At 42.7% G+C, this 16473-nt stretch overlaps 1 protein-coding gene across 5 annotated transcripts in view; it reads right to left on the reverse strand.

The window, feature by feature from the left end:
* Positions 1 to 16473, reverse strand: part of LOC120555589 (cell migration inducing hyaluronidase 1) — a 219544-nt gene that overhangs the window by 72516 nt on the left and 130555 nt on the right. For all 5 annotated transcript variants that reach the window (XM_039794378.1, XM_039794383.1, XM_039794382.1 and 2 more), the window contains exons 7-10: positions 12029 to 12099; positions 11632 to 11727; positions 10675 to 10796; positions 5136 to 5283 (exon numbers count right to left, since the gene is read on the reverse strand). In XM_039794378.1, coding sequence (XP_039650312.1) covers positions 5136 to 5283; positions 10675 to 10796; positions 11632 to 11727; positions 12029 to 12099 — 437 coding nt within the window. The remainder of the gene's footprint in view (positions 1 to 5135; positions 5284 to 10674; positions 10797 to 11631; positions 11728 to 12028; positions 12100 to 16473) is intronic.

The following is a 16473-nucleotide window of genomic DNA, read 5'->3' on the forward strand; positions in this document are numbered from 1 at the left end:
CCTATAGAAATTAAATTATTATGTAATAATGAGTGAATTTTATTTTATTTAAAATAATTGACTAATTCAAAGAACAAAAAAATAATTAAATAGGCACACATTAGTTTTGACTGTCTGATCAGCCTCACATTCTGTTCCTGTCAATCATACACAAGGTGTCAACCAATTATACGGCATGAGGGAGGGGCCGAGCCATCACACACACACACACACACACACACACACACACACACACACACACACACACACACACACACACACACACACACACACACACACACAGTCAAACTCTGAGGAGAGGACAGAGGAGAGGAAAAACAGCTCTGAAAACAAAACAAAAGCAGGAAAATGAGTCGGAAGCACAGCAGCATTTGGAATCATCTTAATGATGTAGACAATGTTAAAGCACAGTGTAGAATTTGCCAAAACAAAATCTCATATAAAGCTGGTTCTACGCACAACCTACACCGGCATATGCAAACTGTGCACCAAAATGTGAAGATAGCGGATCTTCGAGAAACTAGCGGTTGCGCTAGTGACGGTGGTGGAGCGACTGGAGCCAGCACCTCACGTGGAGATGTATCCACTCAGTCAAGTAGGCCTAATCTGCGACCCACAGCAACGCAGTCTTCATTTCATTTCATTTAATAATTTAATTAGAATTGTTTTTCAAACAGTCAAAACATACGTTTTTTAAAGAGCCGTTTGTGAGCCAAAAGAGCCGGCTCTTTTCAGTGAGCTGAGTCAAACGAGCCGGCTCACGAAAAAGAGCCGGAATGCCCATCACTACACGCTAGCAACAACGTCTTCGGTCTTTTTTAACTAGCGTCAACATCCGGTCAGCTGAACATACTCTGATTCAGAACTCAATGTAATAGCGCCTCCTTCTGGAACATCCGTTATTAGCAGCTAACTTCAGAAACAGTATAAGGAAAATGAGCTATTATTCTTCATAGCTAAGTAACTGATATAGCTTACAGATAACCATTCTTGTAACTTAATATTACAGTTAGGATACCACATCTACAATAACAGCAATGTGCAAAGAACAAATGTACATTGGGATTTTCTCCCTTTTAAAATAAGAATGCATGTGTGTATGCCCTTTCATCAGTCATCTATCTACCCATCCATCTTCCACCAATTATGCGGGTGCGGGGATGCGGTGGCAACACCCAAAGCAAGGTGGCCCGAATGGTCTTTCTCCCCGACCCCATCCACATCCTCCAGCCCTTCCTGGGGAATCCCAATGAGTTTCCAAGCCAAATGGGATGTATATAATCCCTCTAATGTGTTCCACGTCTGTCCCCTGGGGTCTCCTTTCAATTGAAAGTGCTCAGAAAGCCTCTCCACAGAGGCCTCCAGGAGGCATCCTTATTTGATTCCTGATCCGTCACAACCGCCAGCAGTGGTACTGCTCTCAGCTCCGTCTGGATTCCAGAGCTCCTTACTTTGTTCTTTAGAGTGAGCCCAGACACCCTGCCAGGGAAACTCATTTCACTGCTTGTATGCACAATCTCATACTCTCAGTTGTGGCCCAAAATTCGTGACCATAGATAACCGTTGAAAAAGCGGAAAATCTCAGTATGTTAAGTACGTGACTTTGTGACTCTCCATATTTATTTATTTGCTTTGATTCATTTTAAAAGCAGTTTTCTTTGAGTATGTCCATATATCGTTTAGTACCATTTTCATCATCTTTGTCACTGCTGTTATTTATTATTATTGTTATGTTTTTATATATATATATATATTTTTTTTTTATTCATGTTTTTTTAACCTTGTGGTTTCATTACTGTATCTACAAAGACCCTTATCACTTTGCAACGATTTATTTTCATTTTCCTCACATTTTGTATTTAAATCATATAAATAAATCTTAAATTAAAAAAATTTGTTCAAAACTGTTCATACCTACTGTTTTGGTGATCCACTCACACTCTACTGCTCATCTATTACTGGCCATTTGGCCACCCAGAGGTTGTAATTTTTTGATGAATTTAATGTATGTGTATTTTTGTCTGTACATAGTTGAATGTTGATTGTATTTCTATATTTTTTCAATTTTTTTTTCTCCTCTGTTGTTATGTAGTGACTGTACTATATGTTGGGACCCCCTCGAAAACAAGATGATACATCTCAAGGGGTTTGTCCTACTAAACAAATTTGATACAAATTGATATACCGGTAAAATCAAGAGAGGCACTTTCAGAGCCCTATTCACCAAAAGAGTTCATCATAACAAACTCAATACTGCTGACACAGCACTAATCTGCCTGTCAATCATGCTCTATATCTTACCCTGACTTGCAGCAGCAGTCATTTCTGGAAGACAAACATGGCCGCCTGACACTCTGCTACAAACCATCCCAGTGCACGCTGAAATTACAGGTCAATAAAGCCAGCAGAAGCTGGGAGGAGGATATCAGCAGAAGGCAAAGATGCAATCCCGAGGATAGCATCCCCACCCCCCGTGGATAGCACGGTTAGGTTACGAACTGAGCGGGAGACAGAATTGGGGGTGCCCTTCACTGAGGAATTCTGGGAATCATGTCTTGTGAACATTCTTAAGTGCTCAGTGAATGCAAGACATAATCTAATACAATTAAAAGTAATACACAGGTTGCATTACTCAAAAGTAAAAGTAAGCAAGATGTATCCCAGTGTATCAGCATTATGTAATAAGTGTAAGAACCAAGAGGGCACCCTCACACACCAATTTTGGACGTGCCCTAACCGCCACTCATTCTGGTCTTCTGTATTTGATTCTACTCAAAAGCCTTTAACAAGCAGTGGAAACCCAACCCCCTTGTGGCCATTCTGGGGTCTACAAATGACACTGCTTTGAACTATGTCAGGGACAAATGGCCAGTGTATTTGGGTATGGTACTGGCTAAAAAACCTATATTGCGATTATGGAGGTCCAATGCTGTGCCTTTGTTTGAGATGTGGTTAAGAGAGCTCGGCGAAGTCCTCCATCTGCTGAAGCTCAGATTCACGAATGCAGGGAGGAAGAGTGTGTTTGATAGGGCATGGGGACCGGTTTTGAAACACTTAAGGGGTCTGAGGGAAGAAGCTGTGTGATGAGGGGTCACATATATTGATAATGTAATAATAGTGTTTTCATAGGGAATTTTTCTTCTCTCTTTTGACTCCTGGTTTGCTTTTTGGTCTCTTAACTAAGTATTGATATTTGCTACGGTGCCTCACCATAATGTATTCAGAATCTGCCAAATAATTACAATTGTATGTTCTTGGTTGCTGCTTATTGATGTTATTGTATGAATAAGAAAATGGAAAAACTATGTTGCTTGTATGAACAAGTGCAGTCTCTACCCAATGTTGATCTGCAAGAAACATATTTTCAAAAAAAAGAAAATCATTCCAAGGGTTGATATCAAAGGGTGATACAATACAGGTATAGAATGCAAATCATTCACTACTCCTGTGATTATAACAGACCAATGAATGAAAAAATGGTCATCAGTCGATTTAAAAAGAAATATGAAGTCATGCAACCCCTAGTTGTACCCAGTGTCAACCATGTCAAAAGTTCACGGTAACACGCCCTACCACGGTCCACGTAACACACAAGTACACACACAGACAAGCAGCGATGCCAGACCGAGGTCTGTTATATCTCATGGTTGGGCTGAGCTGGCTGGGTGCCAGTGCTTTCCTCATGTGGGCTCCATGCATTCCAACCATAGCAGTTTACACACAACACAATCTCTGGACCACAGCCAGAGTGTTGGCGGCTGTATATTTACAACAAATTATCAGCTTAAGCTAGGGCTGGGCGATATGGCCTAAAAATAAAATCCCCGATTTTTTCAAAAGAAATCCGATTTAAGATTTAAATCGATTTTTTTCTCCCCCTACTTAAAATCAATCTGCAGATGACAAAGAAATTGTTCAAAACAAGTTTTAACTTTATTTGGTTTTGACTCATACACACGCGCACACACACATGGGGCTATATATATTCAACAACAACAAAACGGATGCATGAGATAAAGCTGTTTTCACACATACAGGTAATTCACTTCTCGTTCCTCGCTAAAAGTTCAAATCATTTTAACGTTATTGCGCAACCTTGCCCTTATTTTCACCTGTTGCTGAGTAATGTACATTAACATCCCATGGTCTCTTGAATGTAGCATACCTGTAGCAAGCTCCTTCGTAGTAACTAGCTAGCGGTAAAAAACAAACGTCGAAGAGGAGCTCCGTGCTACAGAGCGGTGATTGCAAGTTGTTTAAGCCGCTACAGACCTCCGTCAAAGCTCGGTCGTATCAGCGGCATTTAGTAGATGTGTTGAGCCGCAACAGAGCTCCTCAACACCGCCTCTTCACACCCCCAACCGGCTCGTCAGACACCGCCTACCAAGAGCCTGGGTCTGTCCGAGGTTTCTTCCCAAGAGGGAGTTTTTCCTCGCCACTGTCGCACTGCTTGCTCTTGAGGGAATTACTGGAATTGTTGGAATTGTTGGGGCTTTGTAAAATATAGAGTGTGGTCTAGACCTACTCTATCTGTAAAGTGTCTCGAGATAACTTATGTTATGATTTGATACTATAAATAAAATTGAATTGAATTGAATTGGTGCCCTGCATGGTGCTCCTTCAGGTCAGCGGTAGCTGGTGGTTCAGTTATCCGAGAATAGGTGACTCTCAGCCGGGGACAGAGCACCGCGAGCTGCCGGTCATTTCGGCGGAGATTACAGATAAGTAAGTAATGAAACGACTAGTTATTATATTTATATATATATATATATATATATATTATAATAAATGTTAGTCCCTGTTGTTTCGCCATGTTGTTTCATTTAAACAAATCAATGTTAACTACACATTCGAGTTAATTGATAAAATCTATTTATCGCCCAGCCCTAGCTTAAGCTCTTTATCTACGTTGAAGAGTATCAAGGTTTACTTTATACTATTTTTCAAAAAAAGCATAGAAAAAAATGTCATGCAGAAACTCATACACATACTGTACAGTAGTGCTTGCTCATGGGGGAATGTTGGGTCTCTTTAAATTATAGAGTGTGGTCTAGACCTGCTCTATAAATAAAATTGAATTGTACTCACAAACATACAACATGCACACAGACACTGAGAGGAAGTGATGAATGTACCCAGTTTTCCACAGAGGAAGCGGACCCTGTAGTTGCGACAGAGGCCATGAGCCTGGTCCTGATTGCGGCAGACAAAGCCGTAGTCCTTGTCATTTTTGTGGATCACATCTCCGGTTTGGTTGGCTGCTATGCCATCATGGGTTTCAGCCTGGACAAGGGAAAGATGCATGACAAAAATGGATGGAGGCTCAGGGGTACTATTTGCAAAAACACAAAAACATTATTGTCAGATTTTCGGACACACCGATGGTATTATAGTATATATAGTGTTCAGTTTCCGCACAGTTTCTAGGATAATTGCCTTGTTGTCAAGACTTCCCTCATCTTCCACTCTTTGTGTGTTGCCGTTCTCAAACTCTTTTCTCTTCGGGAAACAACAACAAACTTCGAGCTAGGAAGCTACACGCTGAAAATGTTTTGAAGAATATTTGGATCGTGCAACAAGGCAGGCCTGCTTGGATCTTTCTGGGAATGATTGTAAAGATTTACAAAGAATATGTTTATGGCATTTACTCTCTAACTGGGACGTTTTGGAAGCGATTGGTGGGATTGCTGTGGACGAAGTACACACAGCGATACACTGGTAAGAGCTAATGACGTTTAACCATGTATCCAGCTTATTTAAATTGCTCACGTTACTGTATTGTGTCAACAGTTAACTTAATTTAATATTGTATGTGATGTTTTCTTTTGCGGGGTGCAAATGTTCCATCAAAACAAGTTCCTTCCCGAGACTACTGCCAGGGCTGCCAACTCTCACGCATTGGCGTTTATCTATAGATCTACCTCTTGAGCCACTCGTAATCGACTAGTTATGCTTTCAGAGACGATGAGGGCAGAACCGTACATTAGAGAGAGTTTAGCCAACTAGGGAATTGAATTTTCTGAGCTATCCCGTTATGTGATTGGTTCCGAGGTGGTCACGTGTTTCGTGGACTCCATGTTGGATACCAACATTCATCTGATTCCCATTGACATAGTGCAGGGAATAGTGGAAAAAGTTTATAAATTATAAAAAAAAATGACATAAATCACAGAAAAAATGCCCAACTGTTGCCCGTTTGGCTGCAATGAAAGACCGGGAAGCGGCAAAAGATTACCCCCGTGAACCAAAAAGGCGAAAAGTATGGGAGCTGAAGGTGAAAAGAGCAAACTGGAGGGCAAATGACTACTCATTATTGTGTGAGGTAAATGTCAATTTCTCTCTTCGACCTATGATAAGAAATTACATAGGACAAATATGGTAATATCATCGTTAATGTGTACCATGCTGTCAAAAAAGTTCTAACACTGCTTTAGAAATGAATGAAGTTTGAAGTTAGCCATGCCTTATGCTAGCGTTAGTTTTTTTCGTTGGCACTCCATGTACCAAAATGCTTGTGATCTTGAATTTAAGCTAGTCTGACTTCAATTGTCATCTGTAACTCAGATGTAATATACTGTGACCACGCAGGCATGTCATTTATGTTGATTTAGATCACCAAATATTATTAATACATAACTGTGCCTCGGTTACTACTAAGTTACTATTGCTAGCGTGATAACGTTCAGGGCTGTAGTACTGGACGGTTTTTCTATGGTCTTCTAGCGATCAAATCATCAGAATCACATAACGTCTTAGGCTACGATATGGGAAGGGTTTATCAATGTTTGTCAATAATAATAATAATAATAATAATAATAATAATAATAATAGCCTAACAATGCCATACATTACAATGCAGCACTAGTCACAGTTAAAATTTTCGCCATCGAGTAAGTTTAACCTGTCCTCGGCAATGGATGAACTATGAAAGGTTACGTCAGGACTCGGGAGACTGAAGAGAAAAAGAAAGGTAAACACTGCTCAGAGACTTATTAGGCGATGTGGTCACTCACTATAATGGGCATTTTTAAGAGGCCCATTTACGATATAGAAGGTAAATATACACTGGAATATTTCCATAAGGGCCTTTTACATATTGACAAACGTTGATAATAACATGTATATGCCTGTTTATGGTAAAAATAAGCGATTTATTTCAAGATAGCATATTCGCCCCATAGGATTACACTGTAGAGTCATCTGATGTAACGTTGGTATCCAATATGGGCAGGCCCTCGCCGGGCGCATTTCCTCCGTGGCGTTGCGCCACGACCAGCTCTGGGTCGGCTTGGAACGAAGGTGGCTCACGACTTCGGCTGCAAGCTTTACAGCACTCCCCGTCTGGACCTCGCCGTTTCTTGGGGCCGTGGACTAAGTGCTTGCTGCGCCCTCTCTCCCAGCTGTGTCTTTTGCCTTGCTGTTGGTATTTTTCAGTCTATTTTCTGCTGGACATTGTCTTTGGCCACCAGTCACCCTGGTGTCCAAAAATGGTTATTTCTATTTATTTAGTTTTGAAGGATTAGAATTTATGTAAATCAGTGGTTCTCATTCTTTAAAATTTCAGTGGTCCTCTAGATCCCTTTGGTAGACCAATGTTAATTTAACTTTGGGACCCTGGTCCCTACACTGAGAACCACTGAACCACTTCTTTTTGCTGTACGGTAATGATGCTGAATGAGCCCAAAAAATAAATGCTTTGTACGCGGCAACATTTTGGTTGGCCCCACCAAATCTCACTCCAAGGTTTTTTGAAAAGTTGGCAGCCCTGTATCGTGGAGAGCCACCATTGCTGTGTCCGGAGCTTAACGCCACCCAAGACAATTGTGATTGGTTTTCAATGCGAACAACCCAGAGCGTTTTTTTCTCTCCTATCCTAGAACTTATGTGTGGTCTGTGGCCAGACCTTACTCTACAGCGCTGTTAAGGTTAAGTTAACTTAACTATCCCCGAGTGGAGCAATTGTTTCACAGACAGCAGAGAATAAAAGACATCAAGGTATTACAGTAATGAGACCAATGGTAGCAGGGACAAATGAGCTCTTAAATCTCTTGGTCTTACACCTTGGTACAAACCTGCGACCAGATGGCAGCAGCCTGTATTCATGAGACAAGGGGTGACTTGGATCAGCGAGGATATATTTGGCTTTCCTCATGGCTCTGACTCTGCATAGAAGAGATTACTCTTCAAAATATATCCCTGCAATTTTGCCCCGCTGTGGCGATAGGTCTGGCAATATGAGACTAACCTCGAGAGAACATGCAAGTTCTTACTGAATGTTAGTATAATGCAATGATTGCAGCTACATACTACATTGTAAAAGACATAAAAAATAGGAAATTAAGATTAGTACATTTCTGGAGATTATTTTATTCCAACAATACATTTGGACTTATTTTTGATTTTATCAAACAGCTAAAAAGAACACTTCAGCAAAGAAAACAACAGAACATAAAAGGCCAGTTTGCAAGCGAGTTGAAAAGTAGAAACAATGGAGCAAATTATTATTACTGAGTTATACTGTTGCACAGCAGCCAAAAAGAGGAGCAGCTGGAGCCTACAGCAGCTATTTTGTGTGGTAATGGTGAGCTAGTTTGTATGGTAATGGTATGGGTGTTGGAGGCGGTGTGGGCAGCCCTGGCGCTACTGCTTATCTTCATGGAAGGCTAACAGCTGCCGCTTGGTGTTGCCAGGCTGGATCCACATGCACTGGCTGCTGCCATGTCATGTCCCAGCAGCACAGTAATGGCAGGTTGGCTCCGTGCTGCTGATCAGCAGACTGGACGGACATACCCCACCCCAACAACCATGGACACAGGGGCAGCTGGAACTGCCGTCCATGTGGCAGCTACTCTTTGGTACACCATTATTTAAACATTACAATTCTACAGCTTGTTATTAAATCAAATCCAATTTTTTATATCATGGTCATAATTTTCTTCTCCTAATATAGAGTCTGCCATTACCGTGTTCCATTTAAATTGCCTTCACGTGCAACAAGGCAGCATGTAATCCAGAGTAATTTTATTTCATTGTTAACCAGGGCTTTAAATGAACTTTTTTGATCACCAGCCAACAATGGCTAGTAGATTTTATTTTTTTTTAGTCAATCAGATTTTCCACTAGCCACATGTTTTTTCTCCTAACTAACGTTTAATTTCAGCTCCTCTGGTTTATTTGGCTCCATTCCGTTCCATTTTTCAGCGTAGCTTGCAATCGATACCACACACGTAGCACATAGCCAACAGTTGTACGACACGTCACGACATGGTGTTCATGGGAAATGTAGGATTATTATTACAATCAGTGTTGCTAGATAAAGATTACGTTTCCAAGCCAAATACGCACAAAACCTCCCAAATTTCTTCGCAGAAAAACAGACCAATCTAGCAACAATGAGTCAAACTGCCGTTATTTGCTTCATTCATCAGCAGCCAAATTGGCTAGTAACTCCTCACTGCCTCACTGTTTACCTTTCACTGTCTTTACACCATGTCAGAGCTGTGCTAAGTTTCTGCTAATGCCATTGGAACATGCTTCTGCTGCAGCCAGTTTAAAAGCATTGTACTAGCAAAACACGGGGGGCTTTGCTTTGAATAAGGTGAAGCAATCTCTTTTTTGAAACAGATCGTCAGGATTTTTGACAATAGGGTGGAGCTGGGGAGCATGGTAGCAATGGTGCTGCGCTCACCGCACAACAAGTCAGATGGCTGCTAGTCTTGCATTTCCAGACTTTCCTCCACAACACTGTAAAAGAGGGTCTTGCGAGTCCACACAGCATTCACAGGGAGAAAAACATGCTCTGGTTTATTGGCATTTCTTTAAACCAATCACAATTGTCTTGGGCATTGCTAAGCACCGGACGGTGCGTCTGCAAAATAGCCTTGTTTGGTGGAACATTTGTACGTTCAAAAGTTGTTTTAGTTGTGCAACAGAAAACTCAGATTGGACAGATAGTCTAGCTAGTTGTCTGGATTTACCCTGCAGAGATCTGAGGAGCAGTTAACCATAGTCCTCACAAAGAAAGCTGAAGGTAACGGATATCCGAAAATGAGAGACATCTGGCGGAAGTTCCCGCGGCATCAAAATTTCCCTAAAAATTGCCATGCTTGTTGGTCTGACTCTGGACTTTATAGGCAAGACTTCAGATTTTTTATTTGACTTGCAGAACAATTACTTAGTTTATCCCTCTATCTTATGAGCGCCCTGCATTGCTGAACAAACTATTCCTCAACTTGGCTTAACTTGCTCCAAATCATCATCCCATGATTGAATCTGAGTAAGGCAACAAACAAGCACATTTTCCCCAAGTGTTGGAGTGTTCCCTTTAAACGTGGGCTTGTGACTAGCGCTGGGACGTACTGTAGGCTTACGCACAGCTGTTGTTTACATTGACATCAGATCGCCGCAGGCATGTGACTGAAAAAATATTACCTTGGCACAATATTAAAGTTTACGAGTTTGTGCTGATAACCATAAATGGGGTTTAGCTGAGATGTTGTTTCTGAAGAATATGAGAATGACCCGGTTGCCAGCATCAGCAGCTATCCTCTCTGTGGCTTGAGTGTGTGTTTTTGTGTGTGTGTGTGTGTGTGTGTGTGTGTGTGTGTGTGTGTGTGTGTGTGTGTGTGTGTGTGTGTGTGTGTGTGTGTGTTTGATGAAAGAAGAGAGATTTACCTGGATGTCAAGTGGACTGCTGCACAGTCTGTCTGGGTAGGCCTCGTGCAGGTCAGACACTTTCTCCCAGTCTCCAGATCCCCTCTCATCATCCCTGTCAAACCATTCTGTCCACTCTGCCTCTGTGAGACATACACACACACACACACGCACGCACACACACACACACACACACACACACACACACACACACACACACACACACACAAACACACACACACACACACAGTTCAGTGGTCAGACAGCCAAGCGTTGGATATTAGACTAATCTACATCAAGGCTTTGACTTGTAGTCCATTTGGGCTGTCGGAGAGCATTTGTAGCAGAGTAATTGAAGGGCTCTGTCCTCCCATTATGTTCTCTGTCTGGCTGACACGTTGGGGTATGTGCATTTGACTGTGGGCTTGAATTTTAATCTGAAGCTCGACACACACGCACGCACACAGGCACACACACACACGCACACAGGCACACACATGCATGTGTGCACACACACAATGCTCGAACGTACGTCTCACAGCCTTTTCCACCGTGTGTATATCTGCATGCTGGAGTCTGGCAATTTGATTTAAATAGCTGCTATCTGATGGGAGATGAGAAATATGTAATTGGAATCTGCTTTGACTGATGTTAAAGAAGGGGTCAATAACAGCAGCATACCAGACAGCTGGGTCTGAGGCAGACGTATTGATGAGAAAATGATTTGGTGATGATATCAGCAAAGCTGATCAATTACAGCTCAGGAAGAATTTAAAGTGATATAAAAGTGAGATGACGGAACAAGGAGTTTGGTTTCTCTGTGTCTGCCTGTGTGTGTGGTGTGTGTGTGTGTATGTGTGTGTGTGTTTGTGTGTGTGTGTGTGTGTGTGTGTTGTTGTTGTTGTGTGTGTGTGTGTGTGTGTGTGTGTGTGTGTGTGTGTGTGTTTTGTGTGTGTGTGTGTGTGTGAGAAGACTTACCTTGCACCCACTGGCTGCTGATGGTGATGGTGAAATGGTCCCCAAAACTGGACTGAAAAACACGAGAGCTCCGGGCCTCTGAGGAGGCTTTGGTTCCTGACAACACACAAAAAAAAAAAAAAACACACACACACACATACAAAAAAAAACACACACACACAAAAAAAAAAAAAAAAAAAAAAAAAAAAAAACACTGTGTTTTACTACAGTATAGGGAAGACGATTAGGGCCACATGTGAAAACATATATTTAAATTCTGAGATTAAAGTTCTCAGAATTCTGACTTAAATCTCAGAATTCTGACTGATCTCAGAACTCAAATCAATTTTTTCACATGTGGCCCTAATCCTCTTCCGTAGCCATAAGATCAGGTTGGTAGCAAAAAATGGATTTCTACCTTGGTAGACAGCGTGACCCTCCACAGCAGAAGAAGCATCTCCTTTTGCCACTATAAAGGTCCAGGGATGCCTGTAACAGATACAGAGGGGAGAGATAAAGCAGGGGGAAGAGAATAGAGGTGATGGATTGGATAGAGGAAAGGAGAGGTGAGGAAGGGTATAGAATGGAGAAAAAAGATTAAAAGAAGAGAAAAAAGAAGACAGAGAAGGAAAGGCAGAGTAAGTAAATCCAGAACTTTGAAAATAATACATATAGATAGAAACAGCAGGTGAAATGTGAGAAACATCTACATTAGACTGCACACACCCACCCACCCACACACACCCACACACACACACATAGTGCGTTTCACTATCTTTGTGGTGACCCGTCATTGACATAATGCATTCCCTAGCCTCTTACCCTAACCTTAACCATCACAACTAAATGCCTAAACGTAACCCTTACCCTCACCCTATCCATTATCTTATTCTAACCCTAATCATAAAACCAAGTCTTAACCCTCAAACAGCCCTTTAAAGTTGTGGGGTCCAGCATTTTGGCTCCACAAAGCTGTCCGGACTAGAGTCCGGATCGGGCCGAATTTTTCTGTCCGAGGCTGGCCCGCGTCCAACAGAGCCGTGACTGAACCCGGCCCCAGCCCGACAGATATTAAGAAATTTGTGTCTGAGCCTGACCCGAGCCCGACACAGTTAAAATCTCATTTTTTTCCTCATACTAATGACACATTTAGGCTACGTTTGTTTGTGTGGAAAGCCCGCTTTTGTTAAGCAACTGTAGGAAGGCATTCGGAAATGTCAACAGATGAGCGCATCAGCGCACATGGGGCAACAAGCGCACGTTAATAAGCTGTTGCCTTATCGCGCTGATGTGACCGAGCCTGACCCGACCATAATTTCTAAATATCTGTCCGAACCCGGCCCGGCCCGTCGGGTACCGTCGGGACCCGTCGGCCTCGGGTCGGGTATCCATGCCTCAGTCCGGACCCCACAAGTATACTGTATTCCCGGTTTTTGGACCCCACGAATATAGTTAAACGAGAACACACACACACACACACACACACACACACACACACACACTACATTTCTAATAACGACCATAAGGAGGGAGCAGCTGACATCCACAAGTAGGGAGTCTGGGTAATTAAATGAGGTATCCCAGCATGCATCACTCAGATAATGACATGCTGGCTGTGCATGTGTGTTACAGGTCTGACTAGTGAAGGGCAGATGGAGATGAAGATGTTGAGTAGTCAGTGCACTGTACATCTCTGCTGTCTGATCTAAAACACAACACTTATCACCATGGCCACACTGACTCTGCAGACGCTGAATTTTCCGCTGAAATTTTGCAGATTTTCAACAACTCAAAAAAAATGAACACATCGCCACCTCAAGCAGAAAGAAATCTCCAAAAATATCCAAATTCTGGGTCACCCAGCCCGATCTGCCAGCGATTTGATTTTGCCCTGCAGCTCAGGCTGGAAACCTGTATGTTTATCTATCCTGCTTCCATTTACAATTTTGCGGGGACCAATCACAAACTGGCTTATCCACTTGGCGCGCTATTGGCGGGTTTAACACAATGACGATAGAGAAGCTACCAAGCAGCTCCTTCTTTACATTCAACATAGCGTCCACCGAAGCGTAGCAACCTGTTGATGCCACTGTCGCTGCTACATCACCCGGATCGTTGGTCATTGCGTACAGAGTCATTTAAACTATGCCCGTTGATCACATCTCTTGTGCAGTAGAAAATACAGAGCAGACTCCCCGGACTAATGTTCAATCTTAAAAGATTGAGCTTGGTGTGGTGATAGCCAGACTAGGTCACCGCTGAAAACAACCGCAGATTCCTTTTGGATCTGCTTATCACTGCCCCCATTCAAAATGAATGAAAAGACCTGCATTTTCGCCAGACTGTCTGAGGACCGACGCAGTGTGTGTGTGAATGCGCGCTTAGGAGGGTATTTATAGGAATGCCGGAGGAGGCACGGATGAGGTGTGGCCCTGTTCCTGAAATTCTGCTAGGTACCTTCAATTAATTTTTGCTGAGATGCCGCAATAAACATATGCAAATTACATAACTGAGAATGTATTGCAGTCTACACTGTCTCATAAATTCCAGCTTATTAAAATGTCTCTGGGTGCGCCACAAATTGCACAGCCTCTGTCGCCTGATGAAAAAAGTGTTGGCCTGTTTGGCAACAGTGTGGAGAGAAGGCGACAAGAGTCGTTAGGCAGGAATCCCTCTGTCGCCTCACCATCGCTCCCATCCACTTACTACATCCACGCTACAGCATCCACAACCATGGAGCAAAGTGCAAATTGGGAAATGGAAAATTAACTTGAGCTGTGTCCTCGTGTTGTTTATGCAACCCTCTCAGTGTTCCCTGCGGTCTCCTCAGCAGCATTAGGTTTCATAAGACCGCCAGGCTCGGAGGCTTACCACAGGGCCAACATTACCAAGATTCACCAGCATCTTTTCTCAGCCCACAACAAGGGCTTGGCACATTGTAGCTGATTAGCACTTTGCAAAACAAAACACATTCACACAAGCTTGTGGGTTTACTATGCAAAGTCTTCTATCCAACAGTTCTGCATTATTTTTTCTGAAAAACAGAAGAGCACAGTTGGGTCTTGTTTGAGGAATGTGTCAGTGTACTGTTTCTACTCCGATACTCCTTATGTCAGAAATTTTGAGACATCTCCAGGGGTTTAGTTAGCATGGCATGATTCTGTTTCCATTTCCCATGCATTCCTGACATAAACAGGCAGGCAGACCCACACACACACACACACACACACACACACACACACACACACACACACACACACACACACACACACACACACACATTATGTGTAAGTGGTGTAACTGCTTCCCCTTTTGTGCGTGCGTGCGTGCCTGCGTGCGTGCGTGCGTGCGTGCGTGTGTGCGTGCGTGCGTGTGTGTGTGTGTGTGTGTGTGTGTCTGCCTGTGCGTTATTTCACATCAGCAGACCTCAGACTGTAAAAACAATGGATGTAGCATCAGCCATTGTTTTGTAGACTGCCTTTGTAAAGGCCTCGGGTTTGGCAATTTGTCAGTTGCAATCTTGGTTTTTAGAAACTGGACTTGATGATTTTTGGACAAGAAGGTGGAGCTGGGGAGGATGACGCAGCCAAGCCAGTGTTTTGTATGGCTGAAATGGAGCTAAACGCTAAAGAGGGAAAGTTGCTGATTTGCAACCCTTCTGAAGCGAGTCATCCAGCGGAGATTTACCAGCAAGGTAAATGCGGACCTCCGGATACTGACCCCACTGATCTGCATGTACGGCAGTACACAGAAAATTCACAAACTTTTCCTTAGGTTACCAGCTAATGCTAGCGGTAGCTAGTTAGCTTGGTTGGCTGAATGCTGAACAAGACATTTTTAGGCAACCAAAATGTTCGACTCAACCTTGATGAAGTGAAAACACATGAGAGTGCCAAAGTTTAAGATGAAAACACGGACAACAGCCAAAAACAAGTTGAGGTTTATTTTAATGTTCACAGTGTTAGCATGGTTAGCAGTGCTAAGCCTCTGTCCTGATTGACATGTCCTAAAGCATCCCCTGCTTTATTGTCTATTTTAAAATAAATAGTAAACCATACTTTACAAAATGAACTTCATGCTGTATTAAGGAAGACTTGAAAGTAGCGAAACTCATAAACTCATTATGAAAATGTTTACTGAGGTAATAAATCAAGTAAGGTCTGGCTAGTCCACACAGCATTCTGGGATAGGAGAAAAAGGTGCTCTGGTTTATTGGCATTTCTTTAAACCAATCATAATTGTCTTGGGCGGCGCTAAGCGCAGTACGGAGCAACGGTGCCTCTGCAAAATAGCCTCGGGAAGGAACTGGTTTTGGTGGAACATGTGTAGGTTCAAAAGTTGTTTTAGTCGTGCAACAGAACACTCAGATTGGACAGATAGTCTAGCTAGCTGCCTGGATTTACCCAGCAGAGATCTGAGGAGCAGTTAACCATAGTCCTCATAAATCCACCAGAGTTTAGAACGCCAACACAAAGAAAGCTGAAGGTAATGGACATCCGTCCCAAATCATCCGGCGGAATTTCCAGTGGCACCGGAGCAATCCCGGAAGTGGAACGTCGTGTATATAGACTATTTTCTCATAGACATCTAAAGAAACAGACTTCTTTTTGGAGCCAGTGGAGTCTCCCCATGCTGGAAGAATACAGGTACTCTGCATTGGCGTCACTTTTTAGACCTGGAAGCCCCGCACATTATTTTTACAATCTATGCAGCATACAGACATAGTTAGAGACTGGCAGGTGAACAGAGCCAGACATTTTTGTCAGGGGTTGGTGGTGACCAAACCAGAGCTAAAAGGAGAGTGAATATTGGACTTAAGAGTAGATTCATCAGGTGATGGTTTTGTACTGGACTGCATTATAT

The sequence above is a fragment of the Perca fluviatilis genome, chromosome 3 (genome assembly GCF_010015445.1).
Source record: "Perca fluviatilis chromosome 3, GENO_Pfluv_1.0, whole genome shotgun sequence".
In the NCBI taxonomy this organism is placed as follows: Eukaryota; Metazoa; Chordata; class Actinopteri; order Perciformes; family Percidae; genus Perca; species Perca fluviatilis.